At 41.6% G+C, this 21,423-nt stretch overlaps 1 protein-coding gene across 6 annotated transcripts in view; it reads left to right on the top strand.

The window, feature by feature from the left end:
* AFF1 (ALF transcription elongation factor 1) overlaps positions 1–21,423 on the top strand; it is a 215,672-nt gene that overhangs the window by 141,462 nt on the left and 52,787 nt on the right. For 5 of the 6 annotated variants that reach the window (XM_082632232.1, XM_082632231.1, XM_082632235.1 and 2 more), the window contains one exon: positions 17,209–17,253. In XM_082632232.1, coding sequence (XP_082488358.1) covers positions 17,209–17,253 — 45 coding nt within the window. The remainder of the gene's footprint in view (positions 1–17,208; positions 17,254–21,423) is intronic. The other variant, XM_082632233.1, reaches the window with a different exon arrangement.

The following is a 21,423-nucleotide window of genomic DNA, read 5'->3' as shown; positions in this document are numbered from 1 at the left end:
AAGCTGCAATAAAAAGCTTGACTTCACAGGAATTATTGTATGTAACTGGACAAGTAGCTAGTGATGAGCTATGGTGAGAAGCGTGTTTCAGGGTGTTGAGTTCATGTTTGCAGCTAAAGCAGGATTATGAATCCAAGCATGTTATGGAATTTTAGGGCTATTGTTAAATCTAGTCAAGGACCTTTTGGATGTATTTTTAGTGGCCATTGATATCACCCAGGCTTTTCTGCTTCTGTCAGCTCCGGGTAGAGACTTGAGAGCAATAGGTCAGCTTGCCCTTTGTAGCTGGAACTCGGTTCCTAGAAAAGGTTTTTGAAAACATGTGTTTCTAATATGTCAAGATTGGTTTGGCCAAAAAGAAAATTGTAGCCTGATTTGTTTAAAGGAACGAAAATATCTACATGCCCAAGTTTGAATGCACAGAACATGGTTCGATTCTTAGTTGACTTTTATGCCTTTTAATATTTTGACTTTTATTTCCTGTCAGTGTGCTAGATATAAAGTAAAATAACATGCAGAACATATATACTACCTATAAAAGTTTTATTTTTATTAGATTTTTCCCTATGTATAAAATTACAGTATTATGAACTACTTCTAGTGTTAATGAGTAACCTCAGTAAATTACCAAGATGGCTATGTTGAGGGATGCATAAAAAACTTAGGAAACGTAAGATCATTTGTTTTGAAATTCATGATGTTGGAATTACTTAAATGAATTTTTGTTCTCTAGACTTCTTAGGTTCCTTTGCCATTGATCCATGTCTGTGTGTGTGTCTGTCTTCGTATTTTTGTTTATGAGGTTGGGCTATAATGTGAGCATGAAAGTTACCCTACCTACTCTGTGAATAAATTGCCTTTATATCTTATTTTACTAACAAATATTTACACATAATACTTTGTGATAGAAAATGTTACATAGAAAATTTTAAACTAAATGGGATTTTTAGTTCAGACACATCCTCACATGTAATTGTACAGACCCCATTACTTATTAGGTGGGGTTTCATAGCATCTCCTCCTGGCTTCAGTATTTGGAATCCTGTAGATGGTTATATCGACCTTTAAAGCTAAGTGAAGATTAAGCCATTTGGGGGGGTTTCCACGTCCCTGGTTTTTCGGGGAGGTGGGAAGAGTGGAGGATTGCCCATTTCATAAAGCCGTGTGTGTGTTTTTAAACTATGAGCAGGGTGCTTTGCACAAGTCAAAACTGCCAAAGGGACAGATGTTGCCAATTTCAAATGTACAGGGGGAAGGCAAGTATTGCTAAGCAACGGTGTACTTGAGAGAGCGTTTTTAGGAGCGGAGCCAGGGGAGTTGTGTCTGGGAGCACTCGCTGCTGCTTACGGTTCAGTACAGGGGAAGAGATTAAAAGTTCTTTCCTGTCAGGGCCGCCATTGCAGCTGCCAGCACAAAATACAGTGACCTAGTGGCGCTGATTAGGGCTGGCAAGGGGATGTATGGAAACAGGAAAGCCTCTTTGCCATGTAGGAAGGGAGTAAGACACGTTCACGGAGGTAAGTGCCCCAGTGCACAGCTGCCCCACAGTAAGTACCAGTGAGTGCAAGCCTGAGGTTCAGGTGGGGAAGACCTAGGCCTCAGAGGAAAACCTCTCTTTCTCCCCCTCTTTCTCTCCCCCCCTTCTGCTTCCTCCCTTCCCCACTTCCCTTCTTTCCTCTCTCCCTCCTTCCCTCCTTGTTTTCTCTTTTGCCTCCTCTGTTAGGGGCTAACATCAAAGAAGGGAAGGATCTGAATAAACTCTAGTTGAGTGCTGCTGTGTGCAGTGACCTTACAAACAAGGTAAATAAGCTTTCTAGCCACAGGCATTCAGCCCTCCCATGTCCCCTCCCTTCGTGTACACTTGATAGGTAACAGACAGGTGGTGTGGCGTGGCTTTTTTTTTTTTTTCCTTTTGGCTGCCCCTAGACACTTGGAATATCTCTTGAGATTTGCACTGGTTGTTGGTTTGGATTATGGATTTTCCTTTCTCTCCCTCTCTCTTTCTCATGAAATAACGGAGTAAGAGCAGAGAAAGTATAATATAGTTTTCTATCTATCGCAAATCACAGCACATTTTTGGCAGTGCATTTTAAAGAAATTAAAAACATTTAAAAATAAGCAATTCCTTACCAGTCAGATATTTTGTCCCTCTTTAAAACTGTCCTCTTGAACTTCTGGATCACTTGGCAAACATTGATGGCTTCTTTTGTCTTCCCAAAGTAAAGGTACAGATCGAAGATATTGGCAGCATAAAAACTTAAATATGTTTGTATACAGGTGTGCATTCCCCCCCCCCCACCTCTCTCTCTACCTCTCTCCACCACCCCCCCACCCCCCGCCATCCCTTTTGGCTTTTATTGCTTTGTTTTTGTTTTTTGGCAGACAAATAGAATTTAGGTCAACTATAAAAGATTGTGGAGCACCTACCCAAGTTTTAGCACATGTCGTATTGATTTCTACTAGTCTAGGAATATTTAAAAGTGTTCTTACTTCAGTGCAAGCAGGTGTAGTAGATAAATTTTAATGTTTAATGTTCTTGTAGCGTTATGGGTCTCATTAATTTATTCAGCATAGTTTGTGGTCACATAGTCTGTATCTATCTGGGGTGTAAATTTATGTGATTAAAGGCTAATTAGAGAATATGACAGTGTTTCCATTTTTTTTTCCCCCTCAAAAAATAGAATTTGTTTAAGGTTAAGCAGCAGTGTATCTTCCACCGGCAAGAGAGCTCCGAAATTGGACAGAAGTAATGAGAAAGCAGGGAGAACCCTCAGGTTGTTATAGCGTAAACTCTTCATTGATGGATTTAAATTTAGTTTATGCCTTTTGGCTTTTCAAAGTAGGAACTATGTCATAAAACGAGTTGGAGATCTGTTACACTCAGACTTAGGAAGCAAGAGAGTTTTCCAGTGACTTATGTTCCTCGCAGGTTTTTGTTTTTGTTTTGTTGTTGTTTTGTTTTTTTGCGGTACGAGGGCCTCTCACTGCTGTGGCCTCTCCCGTTGCGGAGCACAGGCTCCGGACGCGCAGGCCCAGCGGCCATGGCTCACGGGCCCAGCCGCTCCGCGGCACGTGGGATCCTCCCGGACCGGGGCACGAACCCGCATCCCCTGCATCGACAGGCGGACTCTCAACCACTGCGCCACCAGGGAAGCCCAGGTTTTTGTTTTTGGTTTTAAAGACCATGCTCTAGTTAGAAGAAACTGTTTTGTTTGTCCTACAAAATGCTTTTGAGAGAATCGTACTAAGGAGATGATTTTCTGACATTGAGATGCTTCTTAAAAGTTTTACCTAAAAGAGAGAGAAAAACAGATTCAGATTAAGACTTACCCGCTCAGAGGCCAATCTAAAACTTTTCAGGTTCATTTAATGCTACTTGGTAGACAGCATTATCGTGACGATATTAATAAACTACTTATTTTAACAGAGGATTTGGCTGGCTGTATACCAATTAAAGAACTTGTTCAAAGGATTTTTGTGATTGGCCCGTGCCCCTCCCCTTTCCCCAAACTGGCAATGTGATTATGATAATGTCAGAGAAAAAGTACAGTAGGTTCCAGGAGCCTTTTCCCTGGCGGGGCGTGGGCCAGGTGTGTGGAATAGTCAGGAGGGCCACAGTTGGATTGATGTACAACTGAGATATAATTTACCTCTGCTGGATTGACCCCCCTGTCCCTTAAAGGCAGTTTTCAAGAGGAGTTGCTTTTGTTGTTCCTATCAGAATGATGGCCTATTTTTCGTATTCTCTCTTCTCTGGCACCTAGATTCTGCATTCTAGAAAGTGTAGAAGGAAAAGGAGAACATAGGAACGACAGTAAATGCAAGAATATTGGGAGTTGGGACAAATGTGGTTGAGTTATACTGTGCCTTAAAACACTCAGAAAGTTGGAGTCTTGGTTTAAGGGCTCCGGATTAAAGTCAAAAGAGTACTTTTAAAACTTCATTGCATGTGTGTGTGTGAGGGGATGAGAGAAAGTAAGAAGGACTTCCAGAGAAGTATATTGAGATGGAGAAAGATGGGCGGAGAGTCACTGCTACATGTTTTCAAAATGAGTATAAACGTATTGTTTCCTACTGTAACTTTTAGAATTGTGGTCTGTGTAAGATGTGATAGAATTGTGGTAGATGTACTACGGAATGCTTAATACTTTTAAATTCAGCAGGTATTAGAGCACATTTATTTTACAAGCAAAGGGAATTTTCTCCTTGGCACAGATTACATACCTATTTAAAATAAATTCAAGAATAATTCTTTTATGTATATTTATCTGGCCTGTCCCTTGTATTTATTTTTTAAAAATACTGGCACCTGTTGAGTGACTGTTTATTTAAAACTTTGTTATTAAACATATTTTCTTTCACTTTTGCCAGTTCAGTAAATCACTTTATGAGTTGAGCTTTCCTAGAAGTCTCATGCAATTTGTTTATACTTTCAGACCAAAGTTACATACAAAGATAATGCAGGAAAAAGAAAAGATTATTAAATCTACTTGAGGTTCGGTGGCATTAGTAAGGTTTCTTTTTCTTTGTAAAGAATCTGGTTTTTAATAAATTATAGAAAAGCTAAATAGTCTCTTAAATTTAGGTGCTCATTGATATGATTAAATAAGTGACTTATAACCACCATAATGTTCTATTAAATAATTATACTTTCTCGAATGATCTTTGGCCCTTTTTCTAGATCCTGGCAAGTAATCTGTTTGTTACTCAATATTAAAGACCAAAAAAAAAAAAAAAAGGAATTTACTTATTCAGAATTAAGATATAAAGGGCAAGGCCATCTTTATTTGCCTTCTCTCCTCTGTGCTTATTATAGTATCAGTAATCCCCAGGGCAGTTTGAAGCTCAGATTGTTTCCTCAGAGTATATATTGCCTCTTGCCTACTGCTTCAGTAATTTTCTTTCCTTTTTTCCCCTCTGGGTTCTGTTTTTTGTTTTTAAAAATCATGATGCCAGGAGACAGACAACCAACACCTAGCCCAGAGGAACTGTTGAGATTACCACTGGAATAAGTCCAGGATAAAAATCTTTATGTCCTTTCAGACAAAGCGTGGATTAAATGGCTTATCTTATTCATATGACTTCAGTTTCTTTCAACCTCATCCAGAAACCGATGGAAAGTTTTTTTTTTCCCCTGGTGCCTCTGTAGTCTTCACTTATGCCTAGCTATTAAAAAAAAAATGTCCAGGCACACTATGAAACACAGAATTAGACATGGTTCCCGAACATTGTTTTCCACTTAAATTTGATAGACACATACACTCAAAAAGGAGCAGTAATACAGGTTTATGCATCTATAAATCCTGTCATGGTTGACAAAGTAATTTAGTAGTGTTGTTTTAGACTCAGAACCATCCCTTAATATGATTTGTGAGAGAGTACTTGTGTGTGCATGTTGTGTGTGTTTGTGTGCGTCTGTGTGTGAGGTGGGGAGAGAACAGAGTAGGATGGGAATGGAGTAAGCATGGTCACAAAACACCATCACACTTCAGTTTAACGCCCTCCCTGCAGTGGTATATTTTAATTGAAAGACTGCTTGTGCTTTGCAAATCAATGTACCCACTCAAAAATCAAAATTTAATTCCTCTTTAAAAAAAAACCTTAAAAGTTGTTTTAGTGAGCAGAATTGGTTACGGAAGGGGAGTTAGGTCATGTAGTTTGGACCATTTGAAAGAACTTGTCAGTTTATTATCACTGGAATGGAACCACTGTCTAGACTTGTTCTTTGTGATGTCTTTTTCTTTTTTTAAAGCAGTGCTTTTTAGCCAGTCTTACTAAATCAGTCATGGTTGCTATGCCCACAATGGGCTTCGTGGGGTCTCATGTGATCTGTCAAAGGCACAGTGTTTTCAGGTCTTAAAACACTGGGGATTTCTGATTCCTTATTACACTGTGAATGGTAATAGTTCACAGTCAAATGTTAGAAAGTTGGTGAATAACTGAGATTAGATATATTTACTCTCAAACAGTGGTAAGTTTTCTGCATTTGTTTTTCATCCAGGTACTTTGTTTTTAAGTCTGTTTAAACCTATCTCAGGTACACCCCACCCTTGTCACTTTTACACCAAGAAGCTATTTGACATATTGTCATAAAGAATATTTACTGAAAACATTTCTGCATATAATGCAGCAACATAAATAGTATTTTTTTTTTTTAGTGTTTCAGTCCCTACCCCCCCGTAAATTTATTTATTTATTTTTTGTTTGTGTTGGGTCTTCGTTGCTGCACACGGGCTTTCTCTAGTTGCGGCGAGCGGGGGCTACTCTTCGTTGCAGTGCACGGTCTTCTCAGTGGGGTGGCTTGTTGCGGAGCATGAGCTCTAGGCGTGTAGACTTCAGTAGTTGTGGCTCGTGGCTCTAGAGCACAGGCTCAGTAGTTGTGGCACACGGGCTCAGTTGCTCCACAGCATGTGGGATCTTCCTGGACCAGGACTCAAACCCGTGTCCCCTGCATTGGCAGGCGGACTCTTAACCATTGTGCCACCAGGGCAGTCGCTAAATAGTATTTTTTACAATAAAAACTATTTCATGTGACTCTGTAGAAGCCTTACAAATATATTAAAATTTATATACTCATGTGATCTCAGGAAGTATAGTAATAAAATAAATGAAACCAGCACTTTTATTACTCCCCTAATATTCATTTGTATATTTATATAAAGTAAGTGTTATAATTATATATGTGGGGAACAGCTACTCATGGTTTCTATTTTTATTTATTTAAACCAGATCTCAAGAACTAGATCCTAGGTTTCGTGACTAAAAGATGCCCTCTTTTAATAGAGATCAAAACAGAATTTCCAGAATATTGTAGTAGTTCAGTTAATACAAATTATGAGCTTTTGTACATTTTATATACTTTAGAAAAGTAAATTCTTTATGACACTAAAGCAAATTGCTTCACTGGTAAAAATCAGAGTAACTGGAAAGCAACAATAAACTCTCTAGTTACTCACATTAATCTTTAAAGTACATATAGTTCAAAATACTTCTTCCTGTAAGGGTTTAAGTTTCAGTAATGATATTTCGGGTCTTTTTTTTTTTTCTTTTCATTTCTTAGCCTGTTTTTGCTCTAGCTGGTGAAAGGCAGGGAGATAACATAGTTCGCTTATAGAGGAGTTTACCTAAAGGTGAACTTTGTAAGCATCTGTGTGTGTTACCTCTCATTTAATAAGTGAGTTGGGGTGCTAGCATATCTTCCAAGCTTCCAGCATTCTCTTTCTGCATTTTTCCTGGAATATTTCTTGATCTCCAGTCTCAAGGAGATACACCCTTCCTTTACCCCACCCAAGTATGCCCAATGTACCCTTCCCCCAACAATCATGATCTCCTGTTACTGTCACATCAGAAACTGCTCTCTGAGAAACATCCTCAAATTGCACTTAGGGAACTACTCCTTGGGTGAAAAACATCTCATTGAGTTGATGGTGGTGGTAGAATTTCATTATTTTTTTTTTTTCAGTTGAGGATTTCTGTATCTTAAAAAACAAAACAACCAACGTGGATACCCCGGGAGGTCACTCTCCCCGGGCTCTGTCCTGGTGGCGTAGGGGAGCATAGGGCTCTGCCCCATGATGTACAGTCCCTTTCCACAACGCTGGAGATGAAGCCGGGCCTTGAGTCTGTGCCTGCATATTCCTACAGCTTCTCAGAGTCCTGTGGACAATGACTGAGGAGACAAACCATGCAGGAAACAGCTCTCTAGAGCAGCATATCTGAATCTAGGTTGATCCGAACTGAATGAAAAATTTGTTGTAATGAGTTTGGGCGTACTACTGGATTAAAGCTCTTAAAACAAAAAAAAAACAAAAAAACAAAACAGCCTTGTTCTGTGAAGTTGCCTAGAGTTTTGCAAATTTGAGCAAACACACATTGCTTCCAATATACAGGAAAAAATGGAGAATTCACTCTAAAATATTCCATAATTACTTTCTGGCTAGCTCACGTTTGTGAATTCTGTCGGAGATGCCATGAGGTGGCAAGATCAGGTTCATTCATTTGACAAATATTATTTGCGTGTCTGTGTTAGTCCAGAATTATGTTAAGGCCCTCGGAGATACTGGGATGAATAAAGCCAGTCCCTTCCTGTAGGAAACCGTTCCGGGGGAGACAGATTAGAGCACCATGGGTTACCATTTGGAGTTGAAGGTGGGTGCAGAGTCATGGTGAAGGAAGACTTCCAGGAAAGGACAGCCAGTGTTTGTGACACCCATGTTTCCAGACTGCTGCCCCTTTTCTAGTTCCTCCAACATGAGTAGAATTGCTTGGTCTTTCCACAGTAAATTTTTGTTGGATGATAGCTGTAGGTGACCTGTAGATTCCTCATCATTTAAAATAATCTTGTCCTTCATCAATCTCTTTCCTCTTCTCCTTGAAACATTTACTTGGAGAACTATAGAGATTTCTGCAGTTAGCATAACAGTAATTGTGGTAGCCTCCATGCCTGGCACACCAGTTTGGCATTAAAAAGAGGCTTCCAGGGCTTCCCTGGTGGCGCAGTGGTTGAGAGTCCACCTGCCGATGCAGGGGACACGGGTTCGTGCCCCGGTCCGGGAAGATCCCACATGACGCGGAGCGGCTGGGCCCGTGAGCCATGGCCGCTGAGCCTGCGCGTCCGGAGCCTGTGCTCCGCAATGAGAGAGGCCACAACAGTGAGAGGCCCGCGTACCGCAAAAAAAAAAAAAAAAAAAAAAATACTACCCCAAACCCTGCCGTTATTTGAAAATATTTGAGTAGAGATTCAGGGTGTTTAATTTTTTGAAGGGAGAGTTTGATGTTAAAATTGGTTTGCATTATAATACTATTCATCTTCAGGAAAACTGTTAAGAGTATCTTAGTCTCTGTTTTCTGACCCATTATCCTTCCTTCCATATTAACAATCTATAGCTTTCCTTTTTTTTTTTTCTTTTTGTACTATAAGTGTGTCCGTAAATCTGCCCAGGGATTTAAAAAATTCTTACCTAAAATACTGGGTGTGGAAGTAGACGTTTAGATAGTTGCCCAAAGGGCATGACACTTCTGAAGAAGTAATACTGTTAGAACCTTGTGCCTTTTTCAGCCCGGGTAGGCATACCCAAGCAGTACGAGCGAGTTCTTGGAATAGGCCTAGCTATTTAGGTAATTTACTTTGTATTCACAGAATAAAATTGATTTTATGCCAGAACCTTGCTCAGGCAGGCCTTTTGGTTTCCTCCTCTAATCTCTCTCTGGGAAGTGCTGATTATTGCATCTTCATGATAAGTGCTTAAGTTTATTTGTGAGGCATTAGCTTTAACGTGCATTGTCTTATTTCTTCCTCACAACAATCCTATGAGGCTTTGTCTATTTCAAATGTATCTGCCCAGTATTTAAGCATGACTAATTAAAAAAAAAATAGAAAGAGCCCGCCACTACCCCCACCCCAAATACATCTCTTTCAAGGGCTTTGTAGCATTCTAGTTTGGGAAACAAGAGTGAACTAGCCAGCAAATACTGGGCCAGACAGACACCAAGTCCTAGGTTTTCCCAGGAGCACCTCACAGGAAGACTGACTGTAAATCTAGGAACAATTCAGCGTGCTGAGTGTTACATGAGGCAAGCCCAGAGCTCCGAGGAGGAAGCTGTGGACAGATTCATATAGACGTGTGTTTGGGAGAAGGAAAGTTACATAGAAGAATGCTAATAGAGAGTAAACACAAATGTGGCAGAGACTTTTGGCTGTACTTTTGAGTAAAAATTTTGATCCTTAATTTTTAAAATCTCAATCTAATTTTTGTATTTTTCTTTATAAATACATAATATACTTCATAATGCAGAATTTTAAAAGATATACAGTGAAAATCTTCCCATTACTCTAGCCCTCCAGCCACTTAGTTTTCGTTTCTAGGAGTAATTAATGTTATAGATTTCTTATGTTATTCCCAGAGGTGTTTTATGCATAATAAGTAACTCAACATATATATTCTCCTCTGACGTCACCTTTTCATTTCAAATCCTGGCATGTATTGCACCTGGTTTTTCCCTCCCCCTTAACAGTATAGCTTGGAGATTACCCAAATCAGTGCACAAAGAGTGCCCTCATTCTTTGTCATGGCTGCGTAGTATTTCTGCCTAAGGGGCATGTAACACAGTTTTCTTAGCCAATTACCTCTAGATGGGAGTTTAGATTTTTTTCAGTACCTTACTATTTGGAGACTAGTGAATAGCTTTGTGTGTATATCTTTTTGTACATGTAGGAGCTGGTGCTAGAGGTAAAATTGCTGGGTCAGAGCATGAGAAAATAGAATTTGGTGGCTCCTGCCAAATTGCTATCTTCAGCGATTGTGCTGTTTTACCCTCCCACCAACCACGGTATTTGAGCGCCTATTTCCCCACATCTATCTCATAGACACAGAACTGTCCGTCTTTCTTTTTTTGTTTTGCCAATCTGATATGTGAAAAATAGTTTCTAAGAGTAGTGTTAATGTTTTGAAGGAGAAAACAATGCAAAACAATTTCCTTTTTGTCCCTCGTATGTTTATTTCTGTGTAGTTTGTTAATTAAGATGTTGGCTTATAATTAAAAGAAGCTACAGTATTTAGAAAGTCTCTCATGCTCTAAAAATTGGGAATTTGTTTTCATATTCTGAGTTTGGAGGCTGAAAACTATACCAGCAAATGTTGGTTGGTTGCCTCTGTGTGTCAGGCAGTGTGTGATTGATGATTTAGCAAGGCAGAACTGGCCCCTGCAGTCATGGAACTGGTAATCTAGGAGAAGCAGAGATGGTGGGACATGAGGTGGTTTGACAGCCATGGGAGCACATGCACAGTTTTGGGAGTGAGAGAATCAAGAAATATTTTCCAGAAGATGGTCTTTAACCTGCCACTCAGAGTCTGAGTAGGAGTTTTCCCGACACAGGTGGGAGAGGGAAATGGGTTCCAGGCAGGGGCAAGAAGAGTGTGCTTTATCTAGTTAGTTTGGGATAGATGAGTAGCAAGTAGATACTATAGACTGAACCATAGTCCAAAAGTTGACATATGTTTGAAGAAAAATAGCACGAGAATTTGTTTAATCTTTTAAAACATAAAATGAGAGAGAACCTATTGGGGTTTTCTTTAAAAGCTGTCACACCAGTGAAGACTGCTTTGATAATGTTGGCCCCATGTATTTATTTCACATATCAGTGCCTCCTGATAGGTTTGTTTTTTTTTTTTTTTTTTTTTTTTTGGCGGTACATGGGCCTCTCACTGCCGTGGCCTCTCCCGTTGCAGAGCACAGGCTCCTGACACACAGGCTCAGCAGCCATGGCTCACGGGCCCAGCCACTCCGCGGCATGTGGGATCTTCCCAGACCGGGGCACGAACCCGTGTCCCCTGCATTGGCAGGCGGACTCTCAACCACTGCGCCACCAGGGAAGCCCCTCCTGATAGTTTTTATAAGTTTATTTATTGATTGATTGATTTATGGCTGCTTTGGGTCTTCACTGCTGCGCGCGGGCTTTCTCTAGTTGCGGCGAGTGGGGGCTACTCTTCATTGTGGTGCGTGGGCCTCTCACTGCAGTGGCTTCTCGTTGAGCACGGGCTCTAGGTGCGTGGGCTTCAGTAGTTGTGGCATGTGGGCTCAGTAGTTGTGGTGCATGGGCATAGTTGCTCCTTGGCAGTGGGAATGTTCCCGGACCAGGGCTCAAACCGTGTCCCCTGAATTGGCAGGCAGATTCTTAACAACTGCGCCACAAGGGAAGTCCCTCCTGTTAGTTTTTAAAGGTTCACACTTGACCTTCATACCAACCCTGTGAAGCGGTTAGGATTGATAATATTATCCCTTTATTGCCATGAGGAGATAGTCCCAGGGAAGCTGAATCTTAGCCAGCATTGCCAGAACCAATCCCCAGCAGAGCCAGAACTAGAATCCAAGATCTTTTGACTTCCCTCGTCAGCACTCTGCCTTTGTGCTCCCTGCAGTTCTGGTTAGTGATAACTAAGCCTTTTTGAGAACAGCGTTGTTAAAAAAGTGCTGGTCTGTTGAAACTTGAGAGGCTTAAAACACAGTATTGCCAGAGCCTCCTGGTCTTAACGGTGAGGTCTATTTCTTCCGTCCAGCTCTTTTTAGCTTATTAAAACAAACTGTGTCATGCTTAGAAGACATTTACTGACATATTTTATTTTGGTATCAGTGCATTTCCTTAGGATCACACAATGTCATTCCAAGAGGAGTGAGAAATCAGACCGAGGCCAGCATCGCTGCCTTTTCTGGTCCGAAGTACCCACAGTAGTAAGAGGCGGTTAAGTCTGAATACTAACTTCTTTGCACAAACACAGGGAAAACAGTACTCTTTGAAAATGGTTTTGGTCATGCATACGACAACTGGGATCATATCTCCTCCTTAAATACTAATCTATTTGTCTCTTGCCTGAAGTTGAGGTTTTTGGAAAAGTAGTGTAGCAACATTCGGAAGTCAGGCTCAGTCCCTTGAGAGCATTGTGTGACCTTGGACATGTAACTTAATTTCTTTAGAATTCAGTCTTCATTTTAAAAACTGGGGGTTATACCACAAAGATTGATGTGAGAATGAAATGGAGCATTACGCAGGATACCCTCAAATTTTTATTTCATTTTTCAGTGTCTGTAATAAGGGATGTATCTACAGTTGATGCGTACATTTAGTGCCGTAGCTTTTCCCCTGCCAAGTTAATGATGGTGCATTTTACGATAGATGGTATCAAACGGAGATGTGTGAGAATTTAATGCAGTATCAAGTACAATATGTATTCAATAAGTAGCTACTATTTTTTTTTTTATTATTGAATAGGATTATGGTTCCTGTGTTAAGGCCATACCCCATGGGGAAGTGAGGGCTCCGCTGGGAGGTCCGTGTATATACAGGACACCGTATGTGTGAGGTAGCCGACCTGGTCTCTTCTAGGAACCTAGATGTTGAAGGTGGGAGACAACAGTGTGATTTGTGGTTGTTAGTGTCTAAAGTCAGTGCCTCTGACCCTGAAGGTGCACTAGACAGGGAAGGATCTGCAAACTAGAGCTTCTGCATTCATGCAGTTAGCACAGATTGTTGTTGCTGCTTTTTAATCATCCCTTGTTCTTTGAAGAAGTCTTACCTAAAGATCTTCAGCCTTAACTTGGCTGAGCTTCAGAGAAGCTGATTATTTACTCCTTGCCACAGTGTTGAAGGGAGAGCCTGGCTTCTCTGAGTAGGGGAGGCATTACTCAGCTGGGGACCCTGTGGGGAAAGTGGATTTTAAGGAAGGGGATTAAGCCATAATGGTTTGTTGAACTGCCCCTCCATTTTTGGAAAGTCTCCTTCCAGTGGCAGACTTGGAGGTGCCAAGTTGTACTTTTTAAAACGAGGCAGCCGGTCCTTGTGGATCTTCCTCTGCAAACAGCTGAGATACCTACTGTACTCTAGTTTGAGACTCTAATTTGGGTCAGGGAAGAGTGGGGATATGAATCTTGGGTAGATGGAACATAAAATGGGCTCATACTATACAGACGATCTGGTAAACCTCCCCCCCGCCTTTTTTTTTTTTTTTTTTGGTACGCGGGCCTCTCAGTGTTGTGGCCTCTCCCGTTGCGGAGCACAGGCTCCGGACGTGCAGGCTCAGTGGCCATGGCTCACGGGCCCAGCCGCTTTGCGGCACGTGGGATCTTCCCGGACCAGGGAACGAACCCGCGTCCCCTGCATCGGCAGGCAGACTCTCAACCACTGTGCCACCAGGGAAGCCCTCCCCCCGCCCCTTTTAAATAAAGCTGTAAGGCATACCTTGGTACACACAGAAGCATTTAGAGGTAAAAGGACATTAACTCTAACTCTCTAACTTACTCTTGAATGGCTCAGTGTAGATGTGTGGGTGGAGGGCAGGGAGAGAAAAACAGAAAGCAAACTGTGGTAGAATGCCAGCATTTGGGGAATCTGAGTGAAGGGTTTGTAGGAATTTCTTTTACTGTTTTTATTATTTTTCTGTAAGTATGAAGTTCTTTCCAAAGAAAAAGTTGAAAATACCTTGAGCATCTTTCCATGCAAGTACACGTATTTACATTATTTTATGATCATTTCCAGTTATTTGCCATTATAAACAGTGCTGCATGGAGATCTTTACATATGATATATCCTCATGTATTTGGAATGGAATTCTGGCACCCCTTTGAAATACCCCCACTTTCATAATGGACCTGATAAGAAAATTCACAGTACATTAATCAATTAATGCTTGAGCCTTAGACTTTAGTTAGAATTTTAAACGGGTTAAATGGTGACTGTTGAGCAATATTTATCTTACCCTGATACCAATAAACAATAATCTGTGGAAAAAATGTCTTCAGTCCTGGTTCATCTCATGTAATAAAATTTTAGGGGAAAAAAATGAATCTTTTAGTGACATGAAACGTCTTGGCTAAGGGTTGACGGCTTGAGTAGTAATGAAGATCAAAATGTCTTTGAATGTCCTGAAATTGTAGCTTCCTGACCCCATTCTTTTGGAAGCAGTGGGCAAATCTTTTTTGCCCTCATTCCAACTGTGCCTCACTGTTTCGTTGATTGCCGTATTTTTTTTTTTTTTTTGGCTGCGTTGGGTCTTCATTGCTGTGCGCGGGCTTTCTCTAGTTGCAGTGAGCGGGGGCTACTCTTCGTTGCGGTGCACGGGCTTCTCATTGTGGTGGCCTCTCCCGTTGCGGAGCGCAGGCTCTAGGCCCGCAGGCTTCAGTAGTTGTGGCACGCAGCCTCAGTAGTTGTGGCTCGCAGGCTCAGTTGCTCCGCAGCATGTGGGATCCTCCTGGACCAAGGATTGAACCTATGTCCCCTGCATTGGCAGGCGGACTCTCAACGACTGCGCCACCAGGGAAGTCCCTCAAAAATTTTTTAATTGAAGCATAGCTGATTTACAATGTTGTGTTAATTCTGCTATACAGCAAAGTGATTCAGTTGTACATACATATACATTCTTTTTTTAAATATTCTTTTCCCTTATGGTTTATCATAGGATATTGAATATAGGTCTCTGTGCTATACAGTAGGACCCTGTTGTTTATCCATTCTGTATATAAAAGCTTATTATTATTTTTTTTTTGCGGTACGTGGGCCTCTCACTGTTGTGGCCTCTCCCTTTACGGAGCACAGGCTCCGGACGCGCAGGCTCAGCGGCCATGGCTCACGGGCCCAGCCACTGCGTGGCATGTGGGATCCTCCCAGACTGCGGCACGAACCCGTGTCCCCTGCATCGACAGGCGGATTCTCAACCACTGTGCCACCAGTGAAGACCCGGTTCTGTATATAAAAGCTTATTACATCTTCCACCCCCAGCATCCCACTCCATCCCTCCCCTAGCTCCGTCCCCCATGACTGCCAGATATTTTAATTGGATTCTCATTCTCATTCCAGCAGCAGATAGGACGAGGGGACTATTTAACCAGTCAGGAGTCATATGCTCTGTTCTCTTGATTAACTTTCAACTCCTAATTGTTGTTGTTCCTAATGACGCGTTTGAAAGATTAAAACCGTAGGATATAATTACATTTTACCCACAGGTCAAAACAGCATTCATTGTTTCTGACATTTGTGCTATAATATTTGGTCCAGTTTTTAGGCATTCTTTAATAGTCTTGAAAAACAAAGATTGGGTAAGCGGGTCCTGTTGTTGACATGCATAATGCATAAAGGCAGGTCCAGTAGGGCCAGCAGAGAAAGGGGATACCCTTGATTCTTTGGTTATACCTCCTAACTTCCAGACCCTACCTCAAAAATAGCAAACTGCAAACATTTCAATAAAATCATCTCCATGAAATTTACATGTTTTAAAACCAGACCTAGGCAGGGCACATTGCATCTGAATTTTGTCGTGTCCGTTAGATTCAATTCCAGGAGAGTGTGAACGCTGTATGCTCTTTTCCTTTTTCCTTAAAGAAACTAGAATGAGGGAAATGGTGGATTAATAAACCCTAGATCAGGAATTAACAACCAATGCTGTATTAAATTACACTCAAATTAGAGATGAGAGCCCTGAAAAGAACCCTTTTCCGTCTACACTCTGGCTGTGAGGCAAGCATTGGACCAACTGACTGGGAAGAACAGTGCTTTCTTCACAGCAGGGGCAGTAATGGGAGGGGTGTGTGTTGTACAGGAGTTGCCCAGGGCACTTGGCTCATGAATTGACACACAACGAAACCTGATATTCTATTAAAAACTGTGAAGTCAGGGGATTTGTTCCATATCTCTAGTTAAGGAAAAGTGATTTTTTTTTAAAAAAGATTTTACTTTTCCATTTTCTTTGTACTTAAAAATGTAAAGACTCTAAAGTGACATTTCCTAGAAACTGTGGCTGTGATACTAGCAACAGCAGCTGTCATTTGTTTAGCTGGGGATAAACAAGGTGATCTTTCCTTTGAGACCCTAGGTAATCTCCTCTCTCCCTAGGGTCTGTCTCTGGAGAACTATTGTGTGTGTGTGTGTGTGTGTGTGTGTGTAAGATGGAAATGCTGACTTCAAGTAGGGCTAGAATTTAAAATGAATTTTGGCAGGTAAAATTTCTAATATTTCAGAATATTACCAGAATATTACCATAAAATCTATCCTTGATTGGATGCTGGCCTCCTTCCTGTGGGCTCAGTAAGATGTGCAGAATGATTGCCATCTTCATGTTCACGTAACTTGGCTCACTGGACACATGTTGCTATAAAGCAGCAAACTACCACCACCTCCACTTTTGTTATATCTGTTATTCCCCTAGATTTACTAATGTACTAATTTTCTTTAATATACATATTTTCCACCAGAAGCTTTTGACCTAAGGGTCATAATTCGTCTGTCATCGTCTCCAGCAGAAACCTTTCCTGCACGATTAGGTCAGGTTAATCTCTCTGGTTTTATTTCATCCAGAATGTGACGTTTCTCCTACTTAGCTCGTAAGAGGTGGGCCCTGAGGTGATTCTACTTACAAGAGTGTTGCCGTGGGCCTCCCTTGTGGCGCAGTGGTTGAGAGTCCGCCTGCCGATGCAGGGGATACGGGTTCGTGCCCCGGTCCGGGAAGATCCCACGTGCCGCGGAGCGGCTGGGCCCGTGAGCCATGGCCGCTGAGCCTGCGCGTCCGGAGCCTGTGCTCCGCAACGGGAGAGGCCACAACAGTGAGAGGCCCGCGTACCGCAAAAAAAAAAAAAAAAAAAAAGAGTGTTGCCGTATTTATTAACACCGGCACTGTAGTTGTTGTTTGTTTGTGTGCTAATCTTTTTCTCGCTTTTCCCGTTCAGCAGACCTACTCCAGTGAAGTCCATTGTGTTGAAGAGATTCTGAAGGTGAGCTTATTGTTATTATTTCTTGCTTGAAGAAATACTTAAGTAGGCAGACATATATTCATTTTCTTTGACTTCAATGAACAGTTGCCGTTCTGAACTCCTTTAAACGGTTTCTCCCCTCATACCTCCCAAAGCAAAATAAACCAGAATAATAACAAAGGGAGTCTTAGGACATTATTGAACTATCTGACAGATTTTAATTGAAGGCTACAAACTGCGAGGCATTTGGACCAGAGTCTTACGACATCTCCCTTAAGCTTTTCCAGTTGTCTGTAGAGACCCTGGAGAATTGCTCACCTCCCAGAGAGTAGATGCCCTGTGTTGCTGCAGCAGGGGGCACCAGGGGTTAAGTAGTGCTTGGTTTTCACTTCTTGGTGTTTTATAGGTGACACTTTATATGTTTGGCCTTATCGTCAGTGAGACCATGAATTTTGAAAGGGATAAAAAGAAAAATAGTAGAAAGTAAATGGACATCCTTACACCTACCTTGAAAGGGTTATTTTTTGCTCTTGTTGATTGAGACCATGCCAGGAACATTTGTGCTGCTTCTACAAATACATCATTGAATCCATTATCCATTTGTTCAGTTTTCCTTGCACGAGGATGACAGATTCCTTTTAGAATTCAGTTCCAGGAAAATAAATAAATTCTCCTGATGAACCGGCTTGCTTGCTTTTTATCAGAGAAGAATTATGTAAACTGTTATGTGTCCCATTTTGGCTTTAACTTCCAGGAAATCTAGAGCTAAATTTAATGCTCAAATACAGTCATTGTAATGACTGAGAGTTTTGTTTATTTCTCATTCCTCCTCTGTGGCTCTTAATTTTCTCCCATGTCACTTTTAATGATACTCTTACTTTATCTTTTGCTATAAGGTTTCTGATTTTTGTTTTCTGATTTTTTTGGAAGTAGGAGAGATATGACACATGTACCTATTAATTTTTATCTCCACTGCACGCTTTTTTCCTCAAAATATGCTTGCCCAATTTTTTCCTTTTAAGTTTTCATTGCAAAGTATTAAGTGAGGTGGTGCTGAAACCAGTAATTAAGTATATTGGTTACCTTCTCATTTGTGCAATTTTTGACAAAGGTGGTGTTTAGCCAGATGTTTGGAAAACAGTTCCATTATTTTTGTTTTACTATCTTTGGTATCCTACTTTTGTAGTTAAGAGTTTTCTAAGAAAGAAATACCTCTAAGGAAACATACTTTGTATTGCTGAAAATGAGAAATTTTTGCCAACCAGCAAGTAAGATTAATAATAAGATATCTTGATCAAGCTTTTGTTTTATCCTCTCCCTCTGGTATTTCTCAAATTCTTTGGTAAGATGAGTCATAAAAGTAATAAACGCCTTAGTTATGAAATAACAGCCTTAGCATTTTCTCTGAAGTTGTATGTGATTTGTTCCATGGTTATTTCAAAAGTAAATGCAACAATGTAGATTAGTTGTCTCCTGCATGTGTCAAATGCTTCTGCTAACGTTTTGATGTGTGTTAATGTACGACTTGTTGAGTCCTTTATGTAAGGTGATAGTATTAGAACATCAGGCAAGCATTTTTAATTTAATAAACTCGTCCATCCTCCCTCCCCTCTCAGCCAACATCACTTTAATGAGTTCTTGCTTACCTGGAAATGCTTGAAAGTAGATGGTTAATGCGAGCCACAGGTGAGTGTTTTCATTTGGAAGTCTTAAAGAGAGAGAGTAAATCGCAGGATGTCCTGGACTGAAGAGGGGCATGGGTCTCTGCTTTGTGGAGACTTAGAATCTGTCCCCTTCTCTTCTCCTCTTTTGGGGCCTCAGTTAAGTCACGTGTACTCCCTGGACTTCAGTTTCCTCACGGGTAAAATGAAGGCCCTGGGCTGGTAGATAGTAGATGACTCTAGGGTCAGATCCAGCTCTCACTCTCTGATGTCGATCCAGATACTTCCCTCTGCCTCGTGGTTCCTGTTCTTATCTCCTACCAGTAATTTATGAAGATTGCCAGGAATCCTAACACAGATCTTTCTGATGGGCAATAGAAGCAGTAAATAGTTCCCTAAAGGAGAAAATCAATTATAGACGACAGTGTTTGGTTCTCTGGTGGAAATGTTAAGAGTCGCAGTGTTTTACTGAAGGGGCACTGGTGGCCTGTGACTTGTGCAGACTGGCAGGGTAAGAAGGTAGCAGGCAGACACTACCGGCAACCAGGAAATTGGTCATGCACAAGGGTCCAGACGGGGATGGTGCCCCCAGTGGGTGTATGGAAACGGCTCAAGTTTTCTACAGCCTGGACAGCCTTTTGGGGCAGTTAATGCAGTGCTCGTAGACGTTACCTCAGTGCAGCGTTCCAGTGACACTGGTACAATGAGTGGTAGCATTGTACCAGTGTCACTGGAATGTTCATTTATTCAGCAAATATCCGTGAAGATGCATATACTTTTCTAGGCACTGGGGTGCCTTGTGAATAAGAGTCCTTGCTCTCGTGGAGATCATAGTGGGGAAGATAAATATATAATAAAATGTCAGTTGTTGATAACCGCTCTGAGTCATATAGCAGGCAAGTGATTGGAGGAAAGGGCAGAGGAAAGTGCAGAAGCCTCGAGGTGGGAACAGGTTGGTGTATTAGAAAAACAGCGATAACCAGACAGAGTGTCTAGAGCAAATTGAGTAGGGTGGAGAGTGGGGAGGAGAGAGCAGCTGTGGCACCTGGAAGGCCAGGAGTGAAGCAGGTGCTAAGTGATTTACCCCCATTCATGTGATGAGTCATTGTTAAAGCAGGGAGTGAATACAGGGCCCTGCAATTCTGGGCACCCTCCTCTCCTTATGGCCCCAATTCTCGTAAGGCCTAACTTCCCCTAGTAAGCTGAGCATTTAGGGAAGTATATAAATTCTTTCACGCTATCAGCAAACCACTTAAGGCCTGAAAGAGTTTATGCACTTTCCAACTGCCTAATTTAATAGCCGGGGCAGCCTTAGGCATTGAGAGTACAATAGATAATTCCTGGGAATCATTGGTGACTAAAAGTCATAGACACCACTGGGATTCTATAGAGAAATTCTTGGAAGACAGAAGGATGATACTTTCAGACACCTTTGCAATTGCTACAAGTTTTTACATCGTAACGTTCTCTTGGTCCCATACCTTAGAGTATAGTCAAATAAATAAAACAACAGGAAACTCTTTGGTGCAGTATTAAAATTCTTTAAAAACTAGGCTTTTAATTTATTAAGTGCTTTCTCTGACCATGTATTCCAGCAGTTTATGCTCTGAAAAATAAGTGGTCTTCGTCTACCTCTTCCTGAGAACTAAGGCTCAGAGAGCTCAAACTCCTCAGGCAGACCTGACCAGCAGGGTCAGAGTTAAGATCCAATCTGGGTCCCTGGCTCCAGAGCTGCTACTCTTTCCCTTATACTTTAGTATAGAATTCCTCTTTTGTACTGAACGAAAGATGGTTAGTCAAGTGAGCAAGGGCGTGATATCACCTTTAACAAAAATTACTCGAGCCAACATCGGTTACTTTGCTTGTCACTGTGCCAGGTCATTTCTGTCTGTTCTGAGGTTCTAGCAACCCGGAGGGCAGCTGTGGGGAAGGGCAGGGAAGACGTGCGCAGAGGTGGGGAATGGGGATGCTTGCCCAGCTCCACCTCCAGTTGTTGCAAGGATCAGATGGCATTTCTGTGGTGATGGAGAGGTTGGTCAGCACTTGGAAAAAAGCACAGTGTGTAATGTAAAACAGATAGCTAGTGGGAAGCAGCTGCATAGCACAGGGAGATCAGCTCTGTGCTTTGTGACTACCTCGAGGGGTGGGATAGGGAGGGTGGGAGGGAGGGAGACGCAAGAGGGAAGAGATATGGGGATATATGTGTATGTATAACTGATACACTTTGTTATAAAGCAGAAACTAAACACCATTGTAAAGCAGTTATACTCCAATAAAGATGTTAAAAAAAACACCAAAACAGTGTGTTGTACAGGTGAGGTAATATAGCGTTATCTGGGGCCTCCAGTGTGCTGGTGGAGGGTTGCTTGTCAATCTTAAGCCAGTTTGCCTGGCAGGTCTGACACACGTGGGGATGGACTTCTTTCAGACTCCAACGCAGAGGGGCCATTCCCTGTGCTCTCAGCCATTGGCTTCCTGGGGGACCTGATCCTGTCATTTTAGACCTTGTTTTTCTCAGCTGTAAAAGGAA

Source organism: Mesoplodon mirus, assembly GCF_964341445.2.
Source record: "Mesoplodon mirus genome assembly, chromosome: 2".
In the NCBI taxonomy this organism is placed as follows: domain Eukaryota; kingdom Metazoa; phylum Chordata; class Mammalia; order Artiodactyla; family Ziphiidae; genus Mesoplodon; species Mesoplodon mirus.
Note: the sequence above shows the minus strand (reverse complement) of the source record. Positions and strands in the feature narration are given on the sequence as shown.